The 21,066-nt window shown below is 32.4% G+C and overlaps 2 protein-coding genes across 3 annotated transcripts; one reads left to right on the top strand and one right to left on the bottom strand.

Moving 5' to 3' along the window:
* Positions 1–11,673: 11,673 nt before the first annotated feature.
* LOC148230778 (uncharacterized) lies at positions 11,674–16,249 on the bottom strand. 2 transcript variants are annotated; one of them, XM_088193816.1, is made up of 5 exons: positions 16,112–16,249; positions 15,713–15,778; positions 15,291–15,394; positions 14,262–15,224; positions 11,674–12,000 (listed from the first exon to the last, which is right to left on the bottom strand). In XM_088193816.1, exons 2-5 carry the CDS (start codon positions 15,744–15,746, stop codon positions 11,968–11,970), a joined length of 1,134 nt encoding a protein of 377 aa, XP_088049942.1. In that variant the 5' UTR covers positions 15,747–15,778; positions 16,112–16,249; the 3' UTR covers positions 11,674–11,967. The 2 variants fall into 2 exon arrangements, with proteins under 2 accessions (XP_088049942.1, XP_088049944.1); XM_088193818.1 differs by lacking the exon at positions 11,674–12,000 and adding an exon at positions 13,452–13,681 and having other exon boundaries at positions 15,700–15,778; positions 16,112–16,161.
* Positions 16,250–18,115: 1,866 nt separating this feature from the next.
* On the top strand, positions 18,116–20,484 carry Tom70 (translocase of outer membrane 70). The gene has a single exon (XM_088193815.1). It carries the CDS (start codon positions 18,421–18,423, stop codon positions 20,059–20,061), a length of 1,641 nt encoding a protein of 546 aa, XP_088049941.1. The 5' UTR covers positions 18,116–18,420; the 3' UTR covers positions 20,062–20,484.
* The last annotated feature ends 582 nt before the right edge of the window (positions 20,485–21,066 follow it).

Below are 21,066 nucleotides of genomic sequence, written 5' to 3'. Positions count from 1 at the left end.
AATCAGAAAATTTATAAATTTATTTAATGAAATTTATAAATTAATTCAAAATATTTTCGTATATAATTTCTATCTATCTTTATTTAACAGATCAATATTGTGCGTATGTATGTAAATATATATGCATAATTATATGTATACATATGTACATACACAACTATTATATATATCTATATATTTTTATCATATCAAAAATCATATTCTCTTATAGTTATTGTTTTTAATGTTGTATATCCATAAATATAATTGTAAAAAAAATAAAAAATCAATTCATTGATTCAGAAGACATAATATATTATTATTAATGACCTAAACCTGCATTGATATATTTTTTTCTCTCAATTACAATATTTTAAACCTTTTTGCTAATTAGATGTTATGTAAATCTTCTAAATGGAACACCTTTTTAAAATACTACAATAACGGAAAATGCAAAGTCTATTATCAATTTTATCTTTAATTCATCTTTTATTTTATATACATTACCTACTGACATGTAAAAATAACTTCGTATATAACTATAAAGCAATTATCTACAAAAATAAATTAAATAAATATCCATTAAATTTTAATAAATGTCCATTATCAAACTATTCCTTTTCCAACCGTACACTTAACGTATATTTTTCTTCTCAGAAATAACATGAACAAAAATATTTATTTTCTTTAACTAATAAAAAAATATCATTAATATGTTAAGTGTTTTTTAATTTTGATTTTGCTTTAAATAAAAAAATATCATTAATATGTTAAGTGTTTTTTAATTTAGTCTAACTTGAAAATATATTTTTTTAAATATTAGTAACATTTCATATAGCTCAGGCATTGCATTCTCTAATTCCAATCCTATTCACACTACTACTATTTCTACTTCCTCTTCCAGTCACTCTTAAATTCCTATGTTGTTATGTTATGCTATGAACGCATATTGCTACAGAAAAAATAAACACATATTTAAATAATATATGATGAAATGAGTTTTAATTTATTATTTTTTTTTCTGTAGCATCAAAAATATAAAAATACTTAATAAACTTTGATTTTTTTATTATTTACCTAATTCCATTTTTGCGAAACCTTGAACTGAACTTTTTTTATTTATGTTTATATTTAAAAAATCCAAAGATATATATCTGTATTTTTTTTGCTTTGTCTAAATTCGATACCATGTTAATTCATTGATTACTTTTAATACTGAGGATAGCCTATTGATGTTCTGCATTGATTTAAATTTATTCTTACTATTTTAAACTTTTAAGAATGTTGTATTAATATTTTGTTTGGTCATTATTATAATTTGGAAGCAATATCTTAATTTCTTTATCAACTAAAGCTCTTTTATAAAAAAAATCTATAAAACATAATTCTCTTTATAATTTTTAATCGAATTTCATACGAGATCTATTTTTTCAACATATTGAATTACTAAAATGAGACCACTAATATTGTGAGGCTCAAGGCAGCTGCCCCCTTGTCCCTCTCTCTGATAAACCCTGTCCCTATATGCATATTTTTAATTAATTTTTTTTTTAAACAATCAGTAAATATCTCTAACAAGACCTTTCGGTCATTATTTTCACCGCGTTAATACAGATCACATAATGCCAAAAATTTAAGACAATACTTTTCTTCCACAACCATTAATCATACATAAAACATACAGAGTGGTAGTATATTATTCTCATAGTTGGGCAACGCTCGTCGGATGGGTCTCGCGAATCAAACATAACGACCAGTTGCTTAATCGGGGAGTATTCGAACAGCGGTTCGAAAAAGTGGCCATTTCTATGGGATTCCATTTCTGTTGGCCTTTCACGATCCGATGATTAAAACAATGGAAAAATGAAGCGCATACGACATGACGACTGCGACTTTGGGCAGAGATGCTATCGGTACCCTCTTCTTCCGCCAACAATGAGCGGGCTTGTTTTTCCAATCGGTGTTGCGAGATGCAAATCGCATCTCCTCTATACACACAAATATAATTGGTATCGGACTATCGTCGAACAAGACAGTGAAAGCTTGTGAATTAAATTTGTTTTTGTTATTATGATTGGAAGAGAAAAAATAAAGCGAAAATTATGTCGGCCCGCTTCGTAATCGAAGGCAAAAAGCCTCGGTACAATAAAATTGTATTGCTAGATTTGTATATTGTATTGCCATTCCTAGAAAGAATTTCTCATGGAAAAATATAATTTAAATTGAGGGCTCTTAACAAGCCCAAATAACAACCCTTTTAATTCCTAATTTACGTTGTTTAAAATCATTGCAGTTTATTAACAATAGTATTTTAAAGAAAACATTAAGTATATAATCATTTTAAGTTCGTAAACAGTGTTTATCCATATCAGAGTTAGCCAGAAAATATATTTTTGAATGGACTAATAAAACTAGTACTACGGTTCACTATCTATATTTATAAATTGCTAAAAATATAGATTTAAAAGCTGTTAATTAATTTTACCTTTATGTAAAGATAAATATAAATATTAAAAAATCATTAAATAATTGTCAACTTACTATAATTTAATTAAAACTAAAATAAATCATTTGTGATGTAATTATAAATACAATATGTGAAAACCCAAAGAAAATTTAATTTGAATTTTCCCTGTAGTAAAATTCTATACCATAAAACAGAATATACATGTATCACAAAAAATCCTCCCAAACCGTGAACAATAGCGAGGTGAGATTTGCATAAGTCATTCTGGATACTAGAACTAACTATAGTTCAACTGTGCTATTTTTAACTTACATATTTTAATTTTTTATACTACTAGTTCAACTGTGTTATTTTTAACTTTCATATTTTAATTTAAAAGTTGAGCTGAACAGCATTTTGCTGACGATTAATTATGTGCTATATTGCAATACGTGCCAATAAACACCGCTGAAACTGAGCAGCGACGTGCTGATCACCGATCGTGTGCTACTGTAACACGTGAAGATAAGAGACTAAAAATATTATATATAGCCAATATTGAAATAAATTTGTAATAACAGGATAAATAAAATAAATTATAATGAATAAAAAATGAGATTGAATCTATCCCGGGCGAAGCCTGGTAATAAAACTAGTATTTTTACTTATAAATAACTATTAAAAACATCAGTAGATAAACGCCTTCTTAACTATTATGGGCACCAATTCACTCGAGGGAAGAATGAAAATAGTATATTAACTTTAATCATTAGTCTTAGACCTTTGCTCGATAATAGATTTAATTATTGTTCATCGTTATAATCAATATATTTTTACTCAAAAGTTTGGTCTTGTGACATATATTTTTACCACTTTAAATTAGCGATGATTCGGACTGGTTTTGTGAATAAAATTTTCTGTTTATATATATTATTATAGTCATAAAATAAACTACTCTTATATCTATCGTAACCGCTGCTTTTACTTTAATTTGAGGGTGCTAGTTTTAATACTTTCTACTTGTTAGTTATAATATATTAGATTTATATATTAGCAACTTTTGATATCTCTAGTGAGAAAAATATGGATGACTAATTGAATCTGTGCATAGTTACTCTTCGTGACCGTGATTCAAAATGTAGACAACCTTCCACTTCGCCTACCTAACTACCTAACATTCTTCTCCCAATATTAATATGAATTATATTAAAAGCCATTCGTTGTATATTGTGCTTATTTACACTTTAACGCCCCGCGAAAAATACAATTAATACATCCTAATTCATCTCAACCCCCCTCTGCTTAAACCAAAATTTTATATGGTCATTTATAGAGCCTACGAAAAATTGTAAAACCTCTCATCGAAGAGTAAATACATTTTTATTTCCCATTGATGCTTTGAAGTTTAGTACGATTTTTTGTTAATATACTATTTTATAAAATAAGGGTAATTATTTGTTATGAATTTTTGAGTACGATTAAAACCGATTTTCGCATTAATACAGTATGTTTTCTTCAATTACTATTTAGTCTACGATCCATTAAAAACAGGAACTAGTACAGTTTTAATTGCATGTCTGTATTAACACAAAAAAAGGTAATCAAACTCAATCAATATAGATGGCTCTTCTAATGTGTTAGACAAAGCGAATAGATTTTATTTTTAAAAAAATATGCTTGTCAAAATTCCAATGATCAGATTTTTTCTCGAAAATCATCATGGTCATGCTTCATGGCCGAGAATGTGCGATTTCAAAGGCCGAAATGCAACGAATCGTAAAAAATATTAAACATTATATGTGGCACTTACTATGCATGATAATAGATTCCCACAGATTGAGCAGAGTCGAACGATATTGAACGAATCGGTGGAGTAACGAATTATTATCGTAATGGCGTCTAAACGGATTCGATTCCCATGGACTATCTCTTGGTTGGATCGGTGTGTAATAAAAAGGCATTAATTGATATTTCAGTCCATTAATTGTCTAAAATGAGATAGAAACATTTCATCATTTAGTTAATACATCATTAAAAATATTATCACTTTTTATTCTACGTATACTTGAATAAAAAATATGTATGTTATTATTCATCCTGAATTATCTGAGTAGCGGGGTATTTGATGCATAATGCATGATAATCGATAGACAGTGAAGTTGCTGCTAGTGTCATAGATTAATGCATTTATAAGTATTAAAGTGCATATTCTGTTTTTATCTATTATAATCTTAACGGCATTAATTAATTATTTTTTTATTTTTTTATTCTCTCTACTCTCTAAAGCTCGATGTAAAGCTCAAGAAAATATAAGCATCAAATATATATTGTAGAAATATATCTAACATCAGATATACCGTATTTGACAGTTCTATTCGCAGTAGAGATTTATAACGTTATTTAATTTTGACAAAATTTAAGTACATACCTACTATTCCAATGTCTTGAGTTGCGAAACGACATGGAAAAGCTCTAGTGTCTTAGCATTAGAATGCATAATATATATATTTGCTTGCTCACAACGTTCCAAATGATCTAAAACATTTTTACAATTTTTTTATAATCAACTCAATATTTTCCTAAATTATATTAACATCACGTATGTGCCACACAACGCATTACATTAAAATCAGCAATTAAAAATATTACAATCATATAATGATAGTCTTATTTTGCTCCTTGTTTGATAGCTGGTTATTTATAAGGCAATCTATTTTAATATTGCTGCTTTATTTTTGCTCTAATTCCAATGATGCAGCGTCAATCTAGAAATTAAATTGCTAAGTCATATATATTCTAAAATTGCATTCTTTGCATTCAATTCACTTTCTTTTTCCTTTCAATTTCACGAATTATGCTTTATGATCGCTATTTTTATAGTATGTGCTTCTCAATATAAGATATTGAAAACTGACAAGATCGATTTTATTATTTATAATACCATTTTTTTATAAAAAAACATTCTTTAAAAAAATGCCATATATGTAAGATACTTGCAACATTGATTATGATCTTTGAAACAATTCGGAATAATAAAACACTGATGACCCAAAGCACATGACTCATGTGCTTATATGTTATAATAATAATAATAAAATATCAATATGGCATGATGTGCAACGAAGATTCCAACGATGATGAAAGGATTCAATACATTTGCCAGTGAAAGGCGTTTAAAATTTTGGTTCAGGGCTAAAAAATAAAAAAATATAATCTACTTTAGTTATATAATAATAACTAAAACATTTTTTATATTATTATTTTTGTGAATTTATTTGCAAATTGATTTATTTCTAGTTACCTAAATCGTGCCTATGTTCAACATAATATTCAAAGTGGAAATGTCAGAAATAATTCCATAACGATGTTGATTACTTCAGCAGCATCTCTGTAAAGAAATGATAAATTGAATAAGTAATTTGCTTCTTTCAGTAATATAGTAATTTTGTTTCTTTCCCATCCGTCGAATGAAACAAACCAATTACAAATAACATAGTTTCGATTGTATGTAACATAATGTAACAAATAATCGATTTCTTATAATATTTGTAATAAACATAGGCAAGTATTGAATTATTTATTAATGCTATATATAGGATGCTTTATTATATATCTAAAAAATATATATACATTCAATCCCCTAAAGCTTCACACGGAAGCTTTTGTAAATACTATTACAAATATTTTTCAATATGGTTCTTTAAAATCTCAAGTAAACGATTACATGATTATAAATAGTCTTAAGCTTAATAATTTAATAAATTAATTTACATATAATTTTTTTATTTCACTTTGTTAAAGGTCTTTGTATGTTTTTATTACTTTATGATTCTCTCTTGTAAACAAGAAAATTGTTATAAAACAGCAACTTGTAATAAATTTTAATGTTTTGTATTTTTCTGGATTTATAATCTTGTAATACCCGTTTATATAGTAAAAAATGTAACTAACTGTTATTTATAAAAATCAATAGGTAGTAAATTTTAAATTATTCTAGAATACAAATATTTGCTATTTTTAACTATTCGAATGTCGAATTGTAAAATATAATAAAATATGTAAGGTGTTGAAGAACCGAAAAATATAGTTATAGTGAATTTTAGTTCATATGTAAATATTTCAATGCTAACAATAAAAGTATCAAGGCTATTTAATTTAATTTTAAAATAATTGAACAGCATTTTTCAAAAACAAAAAAAGGGCACAATTGGCTGTAGATACTGGAGGGAGGGGGGAGGGGGGAAATGACTACCTTCGTTGTTTAAAATACAAACATATTTTAGAGTAGCAATAATTATTTAAAATTATTATGTAAAAGCATAAAAATATTTTACTATCAATATGAAGGAATAGTTACACAAATATTCGAATAACCAAGAGTTAAAAAGAAATCGTATAACAAATAGTTATAAAATCTCTAGAGATGAGCAACGTCACCGTTCGACACTAGTAATATATTAAAAAAAATAACCAGAGTAAACATATAAAGTAAAAAAAATATTATTCAATATATCTGATATTGACTATGACTTAAAAATATAGATGTATCGATGCCTTTACTAAAATAAATTTACCTTTGAATGAAAATATCTTAATACTGCCACTTTTTTCCACTATGCCATTAAAATCTCACAAAATTTGTCGACAAGTGTCACTATAATTTATAACTACCATTTTGTTCGCGTATTTATCAGAAAAAAAATGAATCGATAAAAATTTGAAATAAAATCAACGAAATGAATGTGAATGAATCGATAAGAAAAAACTTTGTAGAGAACAAGATATAGAAGAGAATCAGTATAAATATTTTATTTTAATAACCAAAAATAGTTAGACAATGTACACGTTATGCCATCGATATACACAGTTTCTTTGATTCTGAGGAGAAAGAAGCTCATGAAGACGAAAATGAATGCTAGCATAATTTTATTACATAACGACGAACACCAGTCACTACTGTTCAATCTCAGCATCGTTCTTTTCTTTCGGTCCGGAGAAAATCGATTAGATCTGTATCCATTGATCGTATTTAGAAGTATGCAATTATGGTTAACAATGAGCGTCACTCGGCGTCGATGGGCGTCCCCGTCTCATCGCCTCATTGTTCTCGTTGGACAAGAGCGGTGTCAAAGAGTCGCAGAGAATGCTCTCACCGAAACTCGGAGACTTCCATCGACTGGCCAACCTCTTCCGAAAACAATGGCCATCCCAGGCTTCCGCCGCTGTCCTCTGACGAAACTCGATTAATTTATACACACTTGCTCAATTACATGACGCTTGCTTGCACAACAGTCATTTGCGTAATATGTGAACTTCTGTTCCGAAATGCCTCAGCTTCCGAAAAAAGAACCTCACTTCCGGCACTCGCTCGTCTCCGTTTCATTTTGTGCGAAAATTATGATCGTCGCGTTTGGCAATAAATAAATCGACGTTTATCTTTCTTTTGCACTTATATATATAAGAAAAATCCTTATGTGACACTATAATCATTTTATAATATCAAGATTTTGTAACTAAAACATATAACATAGTGTGCGAATGATTGACTGAATAAATGTTTCACTAGACTTTTCAAATTAGGTGATCGCAAAATATAGTGAAATATGTTTGTATGCACAAAAAAATAGAAAGAATTATAAAATACCTTAAGCTAATTTTGTGAAAAGTCATGCTGTTAACTTAAGATTATGTACCATTTTCTGCAATCGAAATTGGTGTATAAGTTCTACTGTGTCATTTAGAAGCAAGATGGCGTTCTCGCGAAAAAGCTTAAAAATAATTTTAAAGCATTACTAAAATCAGTTTGTAACATATATGGCCAATTTTTTTACATGATTTTATAAATAAAAAACCGATTATCAAATCAAATTTGCCTCATATTACATAAACAAATATTTATATAAAAAATGTAAATCCAAGATTTATTTGTTAAATCAAATTCTGTTCTATATAAAATATGTATGAAAAGTGTGAGCATAAAACTGAAGCAATGGGGGGGGGGTTTAAATAAATAGTTTGTAGAAACACTTATAAACGACCATTTAAATTATTATAAAAAGGAAATAAGCAACTCGTTTTGACAAAAGGCTTAATGAGATACCACAATTGCGTAATAATTACATATTTTACAGACTACTTACCTGCTAGCACATTAATCACTCGTAAGCGTCAGAAAAACTACCCTTTTGTGTGTAAAGGATGCGCGATAAACAATGCATCTACTGCGTAGAAACCACTATTGTCATCTATCCCTTACATTAATGACCTTCGAAATGTTTCACCTTGCCGTTTTACTTCTTTAAGGCGTGAGCATATTTTTTTGGTTCAATAATTAAGTGATGCAATTGGTTCACCAGTATCCACATCTGTGATTCGCCAGAGCTGTCTCGAATTAAGAGCGTAAAATGACGATCACACGATTCAAGGCGAGAGTCAGAGATGATTCGAGACGAGATTTAAGCTCTGACAGCAGACGGCATCTGATGCAAATTATTCACACAATACATCAGTGGATCATCCATAGGACGTCAAGCGCTATTATGACTGCAAATTCACCTCTTCAGCTTCAAAACCTGCAACACTCTTTTTTTATAGTTGAAAACATATTTATCTTTCTAGAGCACCTTCTGTCACTACATGCAGATTTTATATATTTATTAATACAGAATTATACTCTTTTTTAAGTCTGGTCATAGTGGGGGATTATCTTGAAATATTTATTGCATATGCGCAAGACAAACATCAGATCGAAATGCGATTGTTTACATATGTATATATTTTAGAAAACCTTTCAAATTACATGCAAATATTACTAAATAAATATTCAAGTGCCAGTAACATTTAAGCTATACTATTATAATCGGCCGTAAATGTTCAATTAAAATAATGTAGCGTTTTCACAAATCTACCAAAAAAATTCACATTGTTGTCATATTAATTTCATTTAGCGCATAGAATGGTTAAAAAAACTAGGAAGCCGTTTCAAGAACAAAGACGGGGTGGGAAATATTCGGAAGTGCCCTCGACTTCGCGATTTTTCCGGCACGCTCTGTACCGAGCTGACGTTGAGTGGTGAAAGTGCAAATTTTTCAACACGTCATATTATAATTTCACTAAAAAAGTGCACTTTTTAACGTATCAATGCTTCTTGTGTGTTTGCGTTCAGACACCAGAAAATGGTAATTTTTGATTTATTACTTGCCATGTACAAAATATTACTATCCGGATCGAAATTCTACAGAACAAGGTTTCCACATCATTGTTAATTTGTACATTTGGATCTTATTGTTTTTTTTTATTTCTATCATGTCTAGAAGATCAGAATTAGTGATTGTTATATAATTATATTTTCGATCAATCATCACAGATTAGGTTTACCTATAATTTCCTAATCTTACTGATGAATATCGTAATGATTAATTAAAATTGAGCTAGGTCGTACATATGTATAATATAATGAAAATAATGTAATAATAAGCTACTTTAGCTCATAGAGAATATCTTGTACGTATTCCCAAAAAAACTTTGGCAGTTGGTTATCTTCCATTATAAATAAATAGCATTCCCCATTGATCATATCGATCATATTATATATAGCAATATTTGCTATTCACCTTTTGTGATATTTTACTAAGAAAATCCTTTTAAATATCTACATCCACAAGACTCTCAAGTCCTCACTTATATCCATAGGCTGCAGGACCGTAGAAAGGCATTGGCGAAGTGACATTCGCCAAGGGCGTAAAGACTTGAGGGGCACTCGGAACGTAATTGTAAAACTCTCTTATGATGAAAGATACAATATAAACAATACATTTATTAAGGGTTTCGTTCAAAGATTAGACGTGAAAGGAACTTTTTTAACTGTGGATTTTATTAACGCAAAAAAAAGCCGAAATCCGACAATAGTAGTTTTAGTAAATGTTACCTTATTGTTAAGACGATTTTAAGATGATTTATATACGTTGTTTGAAATTTGTCGTTTATGATGAATTCATTTCGGAAAATTGCATGGTGTGTCAAGTTGTTTGCAGTTTTAAGGTAAAATAGATGTGTGAACTTGTTCCAAGTAAACTTGTTTCGTCGCATCATTACCAGATATGCAATTTGAGCGTCTTGAACATCCGCCGTATTTGACAGATCTCGCCTGTAGTGATTATCACATCTTTGACAAAGAGGTGAAGCAGATGGTCCATGAGTAGCACGAATAGCGCAATCAGGTAAAATATTTTATTTCAGAGGTATGAATTGCATGCCATTGAAACTACGTAGAAAAAATATATAATTTTGTACTTTATTCATTCAGTAAATTAGGAGATCAATATATATTTTAGGGTTCACCCATACCTGCTGTATACGGAAGGTTTAACACTAAGCTATGATATTATATCCTAGGGCACAAGTTGTGCAATGTTTCGTACTTATAAGTACTAACAAATGTACATAAAATATTTCTCACCAGAAGAAGATTATTTTGCTAGAACAAATGTAAATATTTTTAAATCTGAATTAAGTTTTGAAATATCAACCAAAATTATAATGTGTGAGAAGAAATGTGTGATGATGTGAACACATGAGATTTTTTCTTCTAATTATTATGAAACGTAATTTTTTCACTTAGGCAATATCGTTCAGATATCACATGTTCCTCTTCGCGTTACGTCGCCGTCTCAGCAACGTAAAAGTATGCCGAATTAAAATCGAGATGCTTATTAAGATCGCCGATTGTTCTTCTCCGTTCGCACGTTAAAAGACTCTTTCGACGCCCTCGAAAAGGACAGAACTTGTGAAACCATAGTAAATAAAAAACTTTCTAAAACAAAGCAAAAAATTACGAAACGTTTCCTTCGGAATAATATTTTATTTGATTACGTGAAAAAAATGTGTATCGTGTGATGGGTTACGATAGTCTCCGTTCACTTCTACCATCGATAAAAATGTAAGTCGATCAGTTGTTTCGAAATCCCGGAATGCCCTGTCAAAAACCCTGTCAAACAAGGAAATTGACGGCCGGCTACAATAAATGAAAGACTGCGAAGCTGCTGCTTCTTCGGGAGGTTCGTGGTTCAAATTTGACCCCTTCGACCCCGATACCGGAGTAGATAGGCATCGGGGCATGACTGCTGGTTGATGCTTTAATTATGGAAATTGTTCATGAATATATAAATTGAAAACGCTTTCGTTTTCTCGAGGTATAGGTTGTTCGTCAGTGAACAAAAATATAATTCGATAGGTACAAAAATAATAAATCTGACTTGCATAGAACTTTATTCATGACACCTTTGAAATGTTATTTCTTCACGTGTGCACAATTTGTTTAATATATTATTAATTTATTTTAAAAACCGCGATTTAGGTAAAAATTTTGTTCGAGTTTGCGAGGACTGTATCAGACAAATTACAGTTAACGAATCAAATGTTCACGCCGGTAAACAATAAGTTAAGTGTAGCTGCCTAGGAAGACGAGCTGGTGCATCGCGAGTCCTTTAGAAGCGATTGAAATACGCCTTCAAATATTTCACTATATACGGTGATCAACAGGGTTAAGGTAGTTGTAAGGCATAAGCCACGTATGCCTAAAAAATAAATAAAAAGATTAGAATTGGCTAAACACAAAATTTATGTGAGTCTTTCCGTCTGACGAATGCAACTGTAAGTGCTGAAATTTCTTTCATTATCAGCAATTGTGATGGCGTTATTAAAATATTAATCGCTGCTTTACAATAGTTATAGTAATTAATCTACTTATTGTGCTATTATGCCATAAAATTATTCTATAGTTGGTCACTATGTAAGCGTTCAAGCAACTTTATCTAAATGTTTATTACCAAACATTATGTTTCATAAATGATCTATAAACTATGTCCCTCAGATTTTACCATATGTTCAGCATTATATGTAAAGAATCATTGCGACATGATAAAAAAAATTGTACAGCAAAAGACACAAAAATTAAGTAGAATACGTTGAAAAATTAGTAGAATACGTAACGCTAATGGCATTCAAATGACAATTTCGAACTTATGAGAGAGAAATAGCAACACATTTTGACAAAAGACCTAATAAAAACAAAAAATACTCCCGTCACTTAAAATTGTAGCAGTGATGCTAAAAGACCATAATAATCAGGTATTTCACCTCTCTTTTGACATATTAACCCCTCGTTACGCACCAAGATGTAATAGACAGTGCGTCTATCCAGAGTAAAAACCATAATCTGGTAAAATTTCTTCTTTTTCCATTACCGACCTTCAAAATGTGTTCACCTTGCAATTTCACTTATTAAAGGGGTGAACATATTTCGTTGGCCGAAAATGCTAGCAATGCACCATGTCACCTAAAACTCAATATTGAAAAATACATTCTAATATATTTGTGCGGACACTTTTATTGAATTAATGTCAATACACAAAATCATTTTTATGATTAGTTGTAAAATTCATATACATAGATATTAAGTAATTGATATTTGAAACATAAAATATAACACAAAGTTAACATAAATAGTCACTTTCAAAAAATTACAATTATATATGTACATTACATTAAGTCAATAAATTGGAATTTGTACAGTTAACATTTTCTTTCAATCACTGACAAGTTCATATTGTTGATATTTTTTTCAATAAATAAATAAATAAAAATCTTTTTAATTTACATGGGTAAAACATATTTTGTTGAAACACAATAGTGTTAGTCTAATGCGTCACAACGAGGTAACAACACTGGTAATCAAATACATATATTTATACTAGAGTAAACTATTTATATTAAGCTTCAGTCGATATATTTCAATGAAGCTCAAGACGATTTTATTAATAGATTTATTTTTAAAATAAAACAATTACTGCAAATGGGTGTCAAACCAAATACAGTTTATATTATTCAAAATGAAACAATTATGTACAAAAATCTAATACATCTTCCCAACAAAGATCACATATTTTAGTTATTGTCTATAACTTGATTTAAAATATCTAATATACCATTATCTCAAAATATCACAATTCTTGAAAAATTTTACTCATTTTCTTTTTATTGACTTAGTTTTTTAAAAATGGCGAATTTGTTGGCACTGATTCAATCAGTTTTAATACATATAATAATGAGATGAGCAACGTGTACAGAATAATACACTTAAATGCCTAGGATTAGGGATTTTTTTATAAAAAATCCTTGTATTAAACTGAAAAACTTAAATTAATAATTTGTTTTGTGTTTCTTGAATCGCTGAATTGATTCGTTGGTATTTTTCACCTTAAAAATAATTTAATATGAAATGTATTATTAATACAATTAGATATCTATTCTATAATAACAAAGCCATTAGTTTTAAGTGAATAGTTAAAACGAATGGCTTTATAAACAATAAATACTTGCACAAATCAAAGTGAGGAATGATAATATAAATATCACGATTCAATAAATGATGTCAGCATACCAATTATGCCAGATATAGCATGTACCTTTTACTAAATTGACAAGATAATTAATGAAAAAGAAGATCCAGTTACCCACAAAAAAAATAAAGAACTGCTGCTACTTGGTGGAAGATAGATTTTCTGTATTGTGTTAACATTGAAAAAAACATAGATCTCTATTTATTCCAAGAAATCAATATTTATTGTAAAAAAACATGGGAGTAATAGTTTCACTTTATGTAGAAATTAAGCTGCATAGGATTGTTCATCACGAATCCAACCTAGAAAATCTAATTGGTCATAATTTTCAAAGCTAAATAATATACGCTAAAAAAACATACTATATGTTCCTCAATAATAATAAAAATAGTAACGATGGGTTGTCTATTCAAGAGCATATAGTTAAATGTTTATACCTTTTTATTTCTATTTACAGTTTCATCATAGCTTCTATTTAATAACGTCATGTTTACATGGAGTAATTTCGTTTTTTTTATAATATCTTCATGTGTCTCAATTTTACAACCTTTACTCTCCAATGTTTTCATAATTTTCGACTTATTTTTGTTACTCACTCCATTTGGGTTCTTTCGTTTAACAGCATTACCTTCACATTTTATCTGATTTTTGACATCTTCACGTTGCAAAATATTTGTATTATTCGACATATTTTTACCTATTGACTTAATTTTATTATCTACTACAAGCTGATTTTTTCGCTTAGCTGTTATTTCTTTAAATTGATTTCTGACACCCTCACTTTTCAATATATTTTTAGATTTTGGCTCATTTCTAGCTTCCACTATAGTAGGATTATTTTGCTTTGTTGTAATATCTTCAAATTTAATGTCATTTCCAACATCCTCATTCTGCAATATATTTGCTTCTTTGGACATATTTTTACTATTCTCTACGATCTGATATTCTCGCTTAGCTGCATTTCCTTTAACAGTTTTTATATTTCTAATATTCTCACTGTGTAATTTATCTATATAGTTTAACATATATGTACTCTGTAATTTATTTTTATTATTCATGTTGACTACATATTTCTTCTTTGCTCCAGTTTCTCCAGTATCTACCTCGTTTGAGTCCTCTATGTCCGCTGTGTATACTGTATCTTTCAATGAATTCAATTTTGTGAGATTGACTGCTTTCTTTGACATCTTTATAGGCAAAATATTTTCCCATTCAATATGAGAAATTGATTCGCCAGCTTTTTTGTTTATTAACAAACTCATTTCTTTCTTATAAGTATTTAATAATCTCTGTTTTTGATCTAGAGATAGCTGTTTTACATTTTTTACTAAGCACCATGGCAAACGTTGATCAGATACTGAGGCGAAATTTCTTTTTAGCAATGTTTTTTTTTCTCCGGGCTGTGAAAATTAAAATAAGAAAATTATTCAAACTAATAATATATATAGTATATTTATATATATTACTTCATTCTTTTGCTGCTCTTTATTTAATATAATTAAATTGTTTTCAGTAATGGTCCATAAATGTTGGTGTTCAGTTGTCAATTTTATTTCACTCCAATTCATGTCTGAAACATTAAAAAGAAGTTTTATAAAAATAATATATCTAATATATGTTAATGATAATATGGAGTCATAAATAATTATGTTGTCAGTCGAAAATAAATAATTACAACATGTGTATTTAATTTTCTATTTGAATGATTGTTTGTTTGCTTAACACCAAGATTTGTAAAACTACCCATTATATGTGTATTGTATGTATATCAGCTGCAATAATAAACTATTTAAATAAAAATTATAAAATCAGTGTTATCATTGCTCGAATGAGTTAATTTTGTTTTGTTTGTGAGAAAGTTTAATTGTTTCAAACCATCAATATTCACCTGGATGGTTCACTCGCTCCCTCAGTGAGCACATCTTGCCGGTAAATAGAAGAACAGCAAATATTTCTGAAAGCAATAGAAATAATTATAGTGATTATTTCAATAACGTCATCATTTTATATTTATTTTTTTAATATAAAACTCTATGCGTTTGTTTTAAAAAAATCATAAGCTTGTAATTGTATAAGTAGTTTTTATACTACATAATTTAATTTTTAAGTGTGCTAATCATTAATTTATTTTAGAACGTGTAGTGATTTCCATCAGTATGAGCAACCTATGGTATAAATAAATAGTCGTAAAACGTAAAATAAACTAATAACTTTAATCAATAAATGCGGAAACATATCGGTAACTTAACTATGATATATTCTAAATAATGTTATCAAATTGTAATACCTTGTAATTTATGCGTAGCAGAGTCGAATCAACCTCCACATATATACATATGTTCGAAACCCTCTCAACTGTCAATCTAATGGTTTATTGGTCGAAACAAAAAAAATATGTGGCATCAACGAAACAAATAATACATAATATAAATAACAATTGTCCCAATTTAGACCACTGTGGTATACCGTGAAATAATGATTTCTCTTTGGATAATGCATAATTTATTTTAACTTTTTGCTTTCTTTTTTAAAATAATTATTTAACTATCTTAACTATTTCATTTATACTGATATTCTCTAATTTTTTCACCATTATTCTTCCGTTTATTGTTTCGAAAACTCTCTTGAAATCCAAGAAAAGTGCTCCAGTGATTTTATTGGTATTATTGGCAAACATACAATCATTTATAACTACTTGTAATGCAGTCTCAGTGGAATGTTTTTCTCTAAATCCCGATTGTTGTTTGTATAAAATGTTTTGAGAAATAATGAACTCCTTTAATTTTTTGAATACTATGCCTTCCATAATCTTTTATATAGAAGGCAACGTGTTAATTGGTCTTATTTTCTCAACCTTCTAACTATTTTTTATTTGAGATATAGGCAATCTTTAAATTATTAAGTATTTCTCCTTCAAATAGTGCTTTATTTACTAAATAATATAATTATATTGAAAATTTATTTGAAATTACGATACTACACTTATACTGGTGTATTTTATATAACATTGAATAAATTATATCTAAGTTCTCGACTTACGACCACCTCGACTTACGACCATTCGGACTTACGACGGAGACCAAAATTATAAAATAATGTGTCGCCGGATTTAAATTACAAACACTTTTGATATATAATTCAAAAAACCCAAGAGCCTTCAAGGGAATCGATAAGTCTACTTTGCCGCTACATTATCGTTGGAACAAAAAAGCATGAATGACACAATATTTTTTCCATGACTGGTTTAACAATTTGTTTTATTCCTGAAGTAAAAAATATTGCGAAGAAAAAGAAATAGATTTTAAAATATTGTTGATTATTGACAACGCTCCGGGTCATCTTCCACACTTAGTTGAATCCTATACAAAATAAAAATTATTTATTTATCCCCTAACACTACGAGCATTTTACAGCCGATGGATCAAGGGGGTATTGCTAACTTTAAATTGCATTATTTAAGAATTACTTTTGCCCAAGCAATCGAAGGAATAGAAAAGGACCTGACTTTGAGAGAATTTTGGAAAAACTATAACATCTTTCAAGCAATTAAAAATACATCAGAAGGATGGTCAAATGTAACGACATCATGTATGAATCGCATATGGAACAAACTATTAAAACGTTATAATAATATGAATTTTAATAGAGAAAATAAAGTAGGAGACGTAATTAATATCATTGCACAATTTGCTCAAAAACATAATCCGGAAGTTGACACTGTTGACAGTAAAGATATAATTCAACTTTTAGAAAATGATGACGAAGAGCTCACAAATCAAGATTTGGTTGAGATTGAGGAGGAACGTGCTACAGAAAAAAAAATCAAAAGAACTACCTAAAAACCTTGTGCTTAAAGACGTGGCTGCAGCTTTTAGGCAAATCAACAATAGAATCCAACAATTAGAAAATATTTACCCAAACACCGATAGATCTTCGAAGGTGCGCCGCCTGATTCAGCAAGCACTCACCTGTTGTAATGAAATGTATAAAGAATTCAAAAATCACACTTGTATACAAACAAATCTGGATATGTTTGTGAGAAAAATAAACCTCACTACTACAATCACTGAGTACAGATGATGAAAATACTACAGAATAATTTTGTAAATACATATTATTCATTATTATACATTATATATGTATATGTAGTACATATTCTGAAATAAATACTAATAATAATACTAGCCACTTTTTATGTCTATTATTTGAATTTTTGTATGAAATTCGACCCGTCGTAAGTCGAGAACTGACTTACGTTCACTAGTAAATTATATAAAATGCACTCACCAGAGCCGAGTCCGTTGGTTACAATTACAATACAATTGATGGGCGTATCGTAAGACAAAATTACCGGCTTCAGTACTGAAATATGTTTCACAATGAAAATAATGAATAACGAAATCTATTTCAAAGAATAGTTGAAGTAGTTTTAAATTATTATTATTATCAATATTGAAAAGAAGAGAAGGAATTATTATCGAACGTACGGGGGCGCTCGAGAGTCCGCCGCCGGCTCGTTTACGTAAGGCCGATTCGCGAGCGCGCCCCGGCGACTCGTCGACCCGTCGACCTCCTCGCCGCCGCGTCTACGGCGCGATGCCGGTACCCGGGGGCGGTGCGCCGCGCTGGCAGCTAGCGCTGCTGCTGGGCGCGCCGCTGGCCATCGGCCTGGGCTACCTGTACCTGCGCCGGAGGGCGTCGCCCGCGAGCGCGCCACCGGCCTCGGTGTGCGCCTCCGTCTCGCTGGACGACGCGCAGCGGCCGGCGCGGGCGGACGACGGCGAGTCGCTGGACCTGGCGCTGCGGTACAAGGTGCAGGGCAATAAAGCCTTCCACGCGGCCGACTACGACGAGGCGGCGACCCTGTACGAGCGCGCCATCGCCGCGTGTCCGCCCGATCGCCCCCTCGAGCTGGCCACCTTCTACCAGAACCGGTCCGCGTGTCACGAGAAGCGCGAGCAGTGGGACCGCGTGCGCGCCGACTGCACCGAGGCGCTGCGTCTCAACGGCAAGTACGTGCGCGCCTTCTTGCGCAGGGCGCGCGCCGCAGAGAAGAGCGGCGACTTGGCCGCCGCGCTCGAAGACATGACGGCCGCGTGCATCCTCGAGCAGTTCAAGGAGCGCTCCACGCTCGTCAACACCGACCGCGTGCTCAAGGCGCTGGGTAAGAGGCGCGCGCGCGAGGCTATGTCCTCCGCGGAGACGACGCCGCCCTCCTCTCGCTTCTTCAAAGCCTACTTCGCGTCGTTCGCCAGGGACCCGGCGATCTCGGGCCCCGATCCGGCCGAGAGCCCCTACGCCGACGCCAGAAGGGCCCTCCGAAACGACGACATCCTCGGCGCCGAGGCGGAGTGCGACCGCGAGATCGACGACAACGGCCGATACGCCTTGGAGGCTAGAGTCTTGAGGGGCACGCTCCTCATGCTGCGCAGTCGGAACGATGACGCTCTGGCCGACCTCACCGTCGTCGTCGAGGACGAGCGAACTCCGCCCGCCCTCAAGGCCAACGCTCTCGTGAAGCGCGCCACGCTGCACCTGCAGAGCGAAGAGCCCGCCGCCGTGGCCGCCGACTTCGACGAAGCCATGCTCGTCGCCCCGGAGGACGGCGACGTCCGTTTCCATCGCGGCCAGGCGTTCATGCTCGGAGGACACATCGCCGAAGCCAAACGGGAGTTCGCTGAGGCTGCTCGTCTCAACCCCAAGTCCGCCGTCGCTCGCGTCCAACTCCGCTACGCCGAGTACAGCGAGGCCAAAATCACCGGCAGGCCCGTCGACCCCGCAGAGATCGTCGCCAACTTCGAAAAGGTCGTCCGCGAGTTCCCGGACTGCCCCGAAGTTTACATCCTGTTCGCCGAAGTCCTGGCCGACCTCGAGTCTTTCACCCGCGCCGCCGAAGTGTTCGACCAAGCCATCGAAAAGGACCCGGGCAACGCCAACGCGTACGTCCACAAAGGCATCTTGGAGCTCAAGCGCTCCGGCGACGTCGACAAAGCCGTCGCCCTCGTCCGCGAAGCCATCCGCGTCGACGACAAGTGCCTCTTCGCCTACGAGACGCTCGGCACCGTCGAAGTCCAGCGCGACAACTTGGAGCAGGCGATCGCCCTCTTCGAGAAGGCCGTCGAGCTCACTCGGACCGAGACCGAAATGACGCACATATTCTCCCTGAGAGACGCCGCCCGGGCGCAGCTCAACGTCGCGGAGCGCTGGGGAATAAGCGCTCTCAAGATCGGCGACTGAAATACAGATGTCTCTCCGTATTTTTAAATCACGTCCGTCGGCTCTCTCCGAGGCGACGGCGGCCTTTTGCGTTGCCGCGTGTATATAATTTACTCAAGAGTGCATTTAAGCGGTCGCGGGTCATTCTATCGTAACATTTCCAAGGCTCCGTGCGATTTTTTATAGATTTTTACGTAGAATTTATGTAATTCCAGATTTTTACGATTCGTTTTTCCCTTTCGCGTCTCCGAATATAGACTTATTTTTTTTTAAATATTCCGCTCGCCCCGTAGACGGCGAGGCGCGTTCCTTCGAATCATTTTTTAATCGGCGAAAAGAGGCGAACTAGTTGTAAAATACTGTTTATATAATTTATCGTATTGACTAAATTGTAAATAAACAGAATGCTTTTATCTTGTAATAAAGATTGTTAATTATGAAAAATTATTTTTATTTCGTTCGCAAACTCGATTATACGATAGGAACGTTTTTTTATCGATAATTTCATTGCTACGTAAAAAATAATCAAATTATTCATAAAAATAAGAAATTAAATGATGAAATAGTTATATTGCAAATATGATATACACATTATTGATGGATAAAATAGAAAATAAGCATGAATGGATCGAAGTCAGCTGATTTTTGACCACTTCACCTTCCATAAAACGAATTGTTTGAGTGCAAGCAAGCATCGGTCAGAACTATGCAACGAATCTTTTTCCAAAGGTTTACCTTACATAAATGCACAAACACTTCATTTCATGTAACAAAGTATTTATTTAAATGCACATATCTCTTAAAATAATTCCCAAAACCAAAACACTTAATCCGCAACTCCATACTATCATATACATATATAATTGTTCTAATTATTATAATTGGAGAATATTTATAAATTAATTATTGTTGTATATTATTATTATGTCTGTAGAGTCTAACTTTGTGCAAGCAAAGAAAGCCAATTGAAAAATGATCGCGCTTTTTCGAGGGTTTAAAATAATGTAACTCAAGCGTATGAAAATA

This window comes from Plectrocnemia conspersa, unplaced genomic scaffold, assembly GCF_051122295.1.
Source record: "Plectrocnemia conspersa isolate PC_06_02 unplaced genomic scaffold, ASM5112229v1 ptg000010l, whole genome shotgun sequence".
Lineage (NCBI taxonomy): Eukaryota > Metazoa > Arthropoda > Insecta > Trichoptera > Polycentropodidae > Plectrocnemia > Plectrocnemia conspersa.
This window is presented reverse-complemented; position numbering and strand designations above follow the sequence as displayed.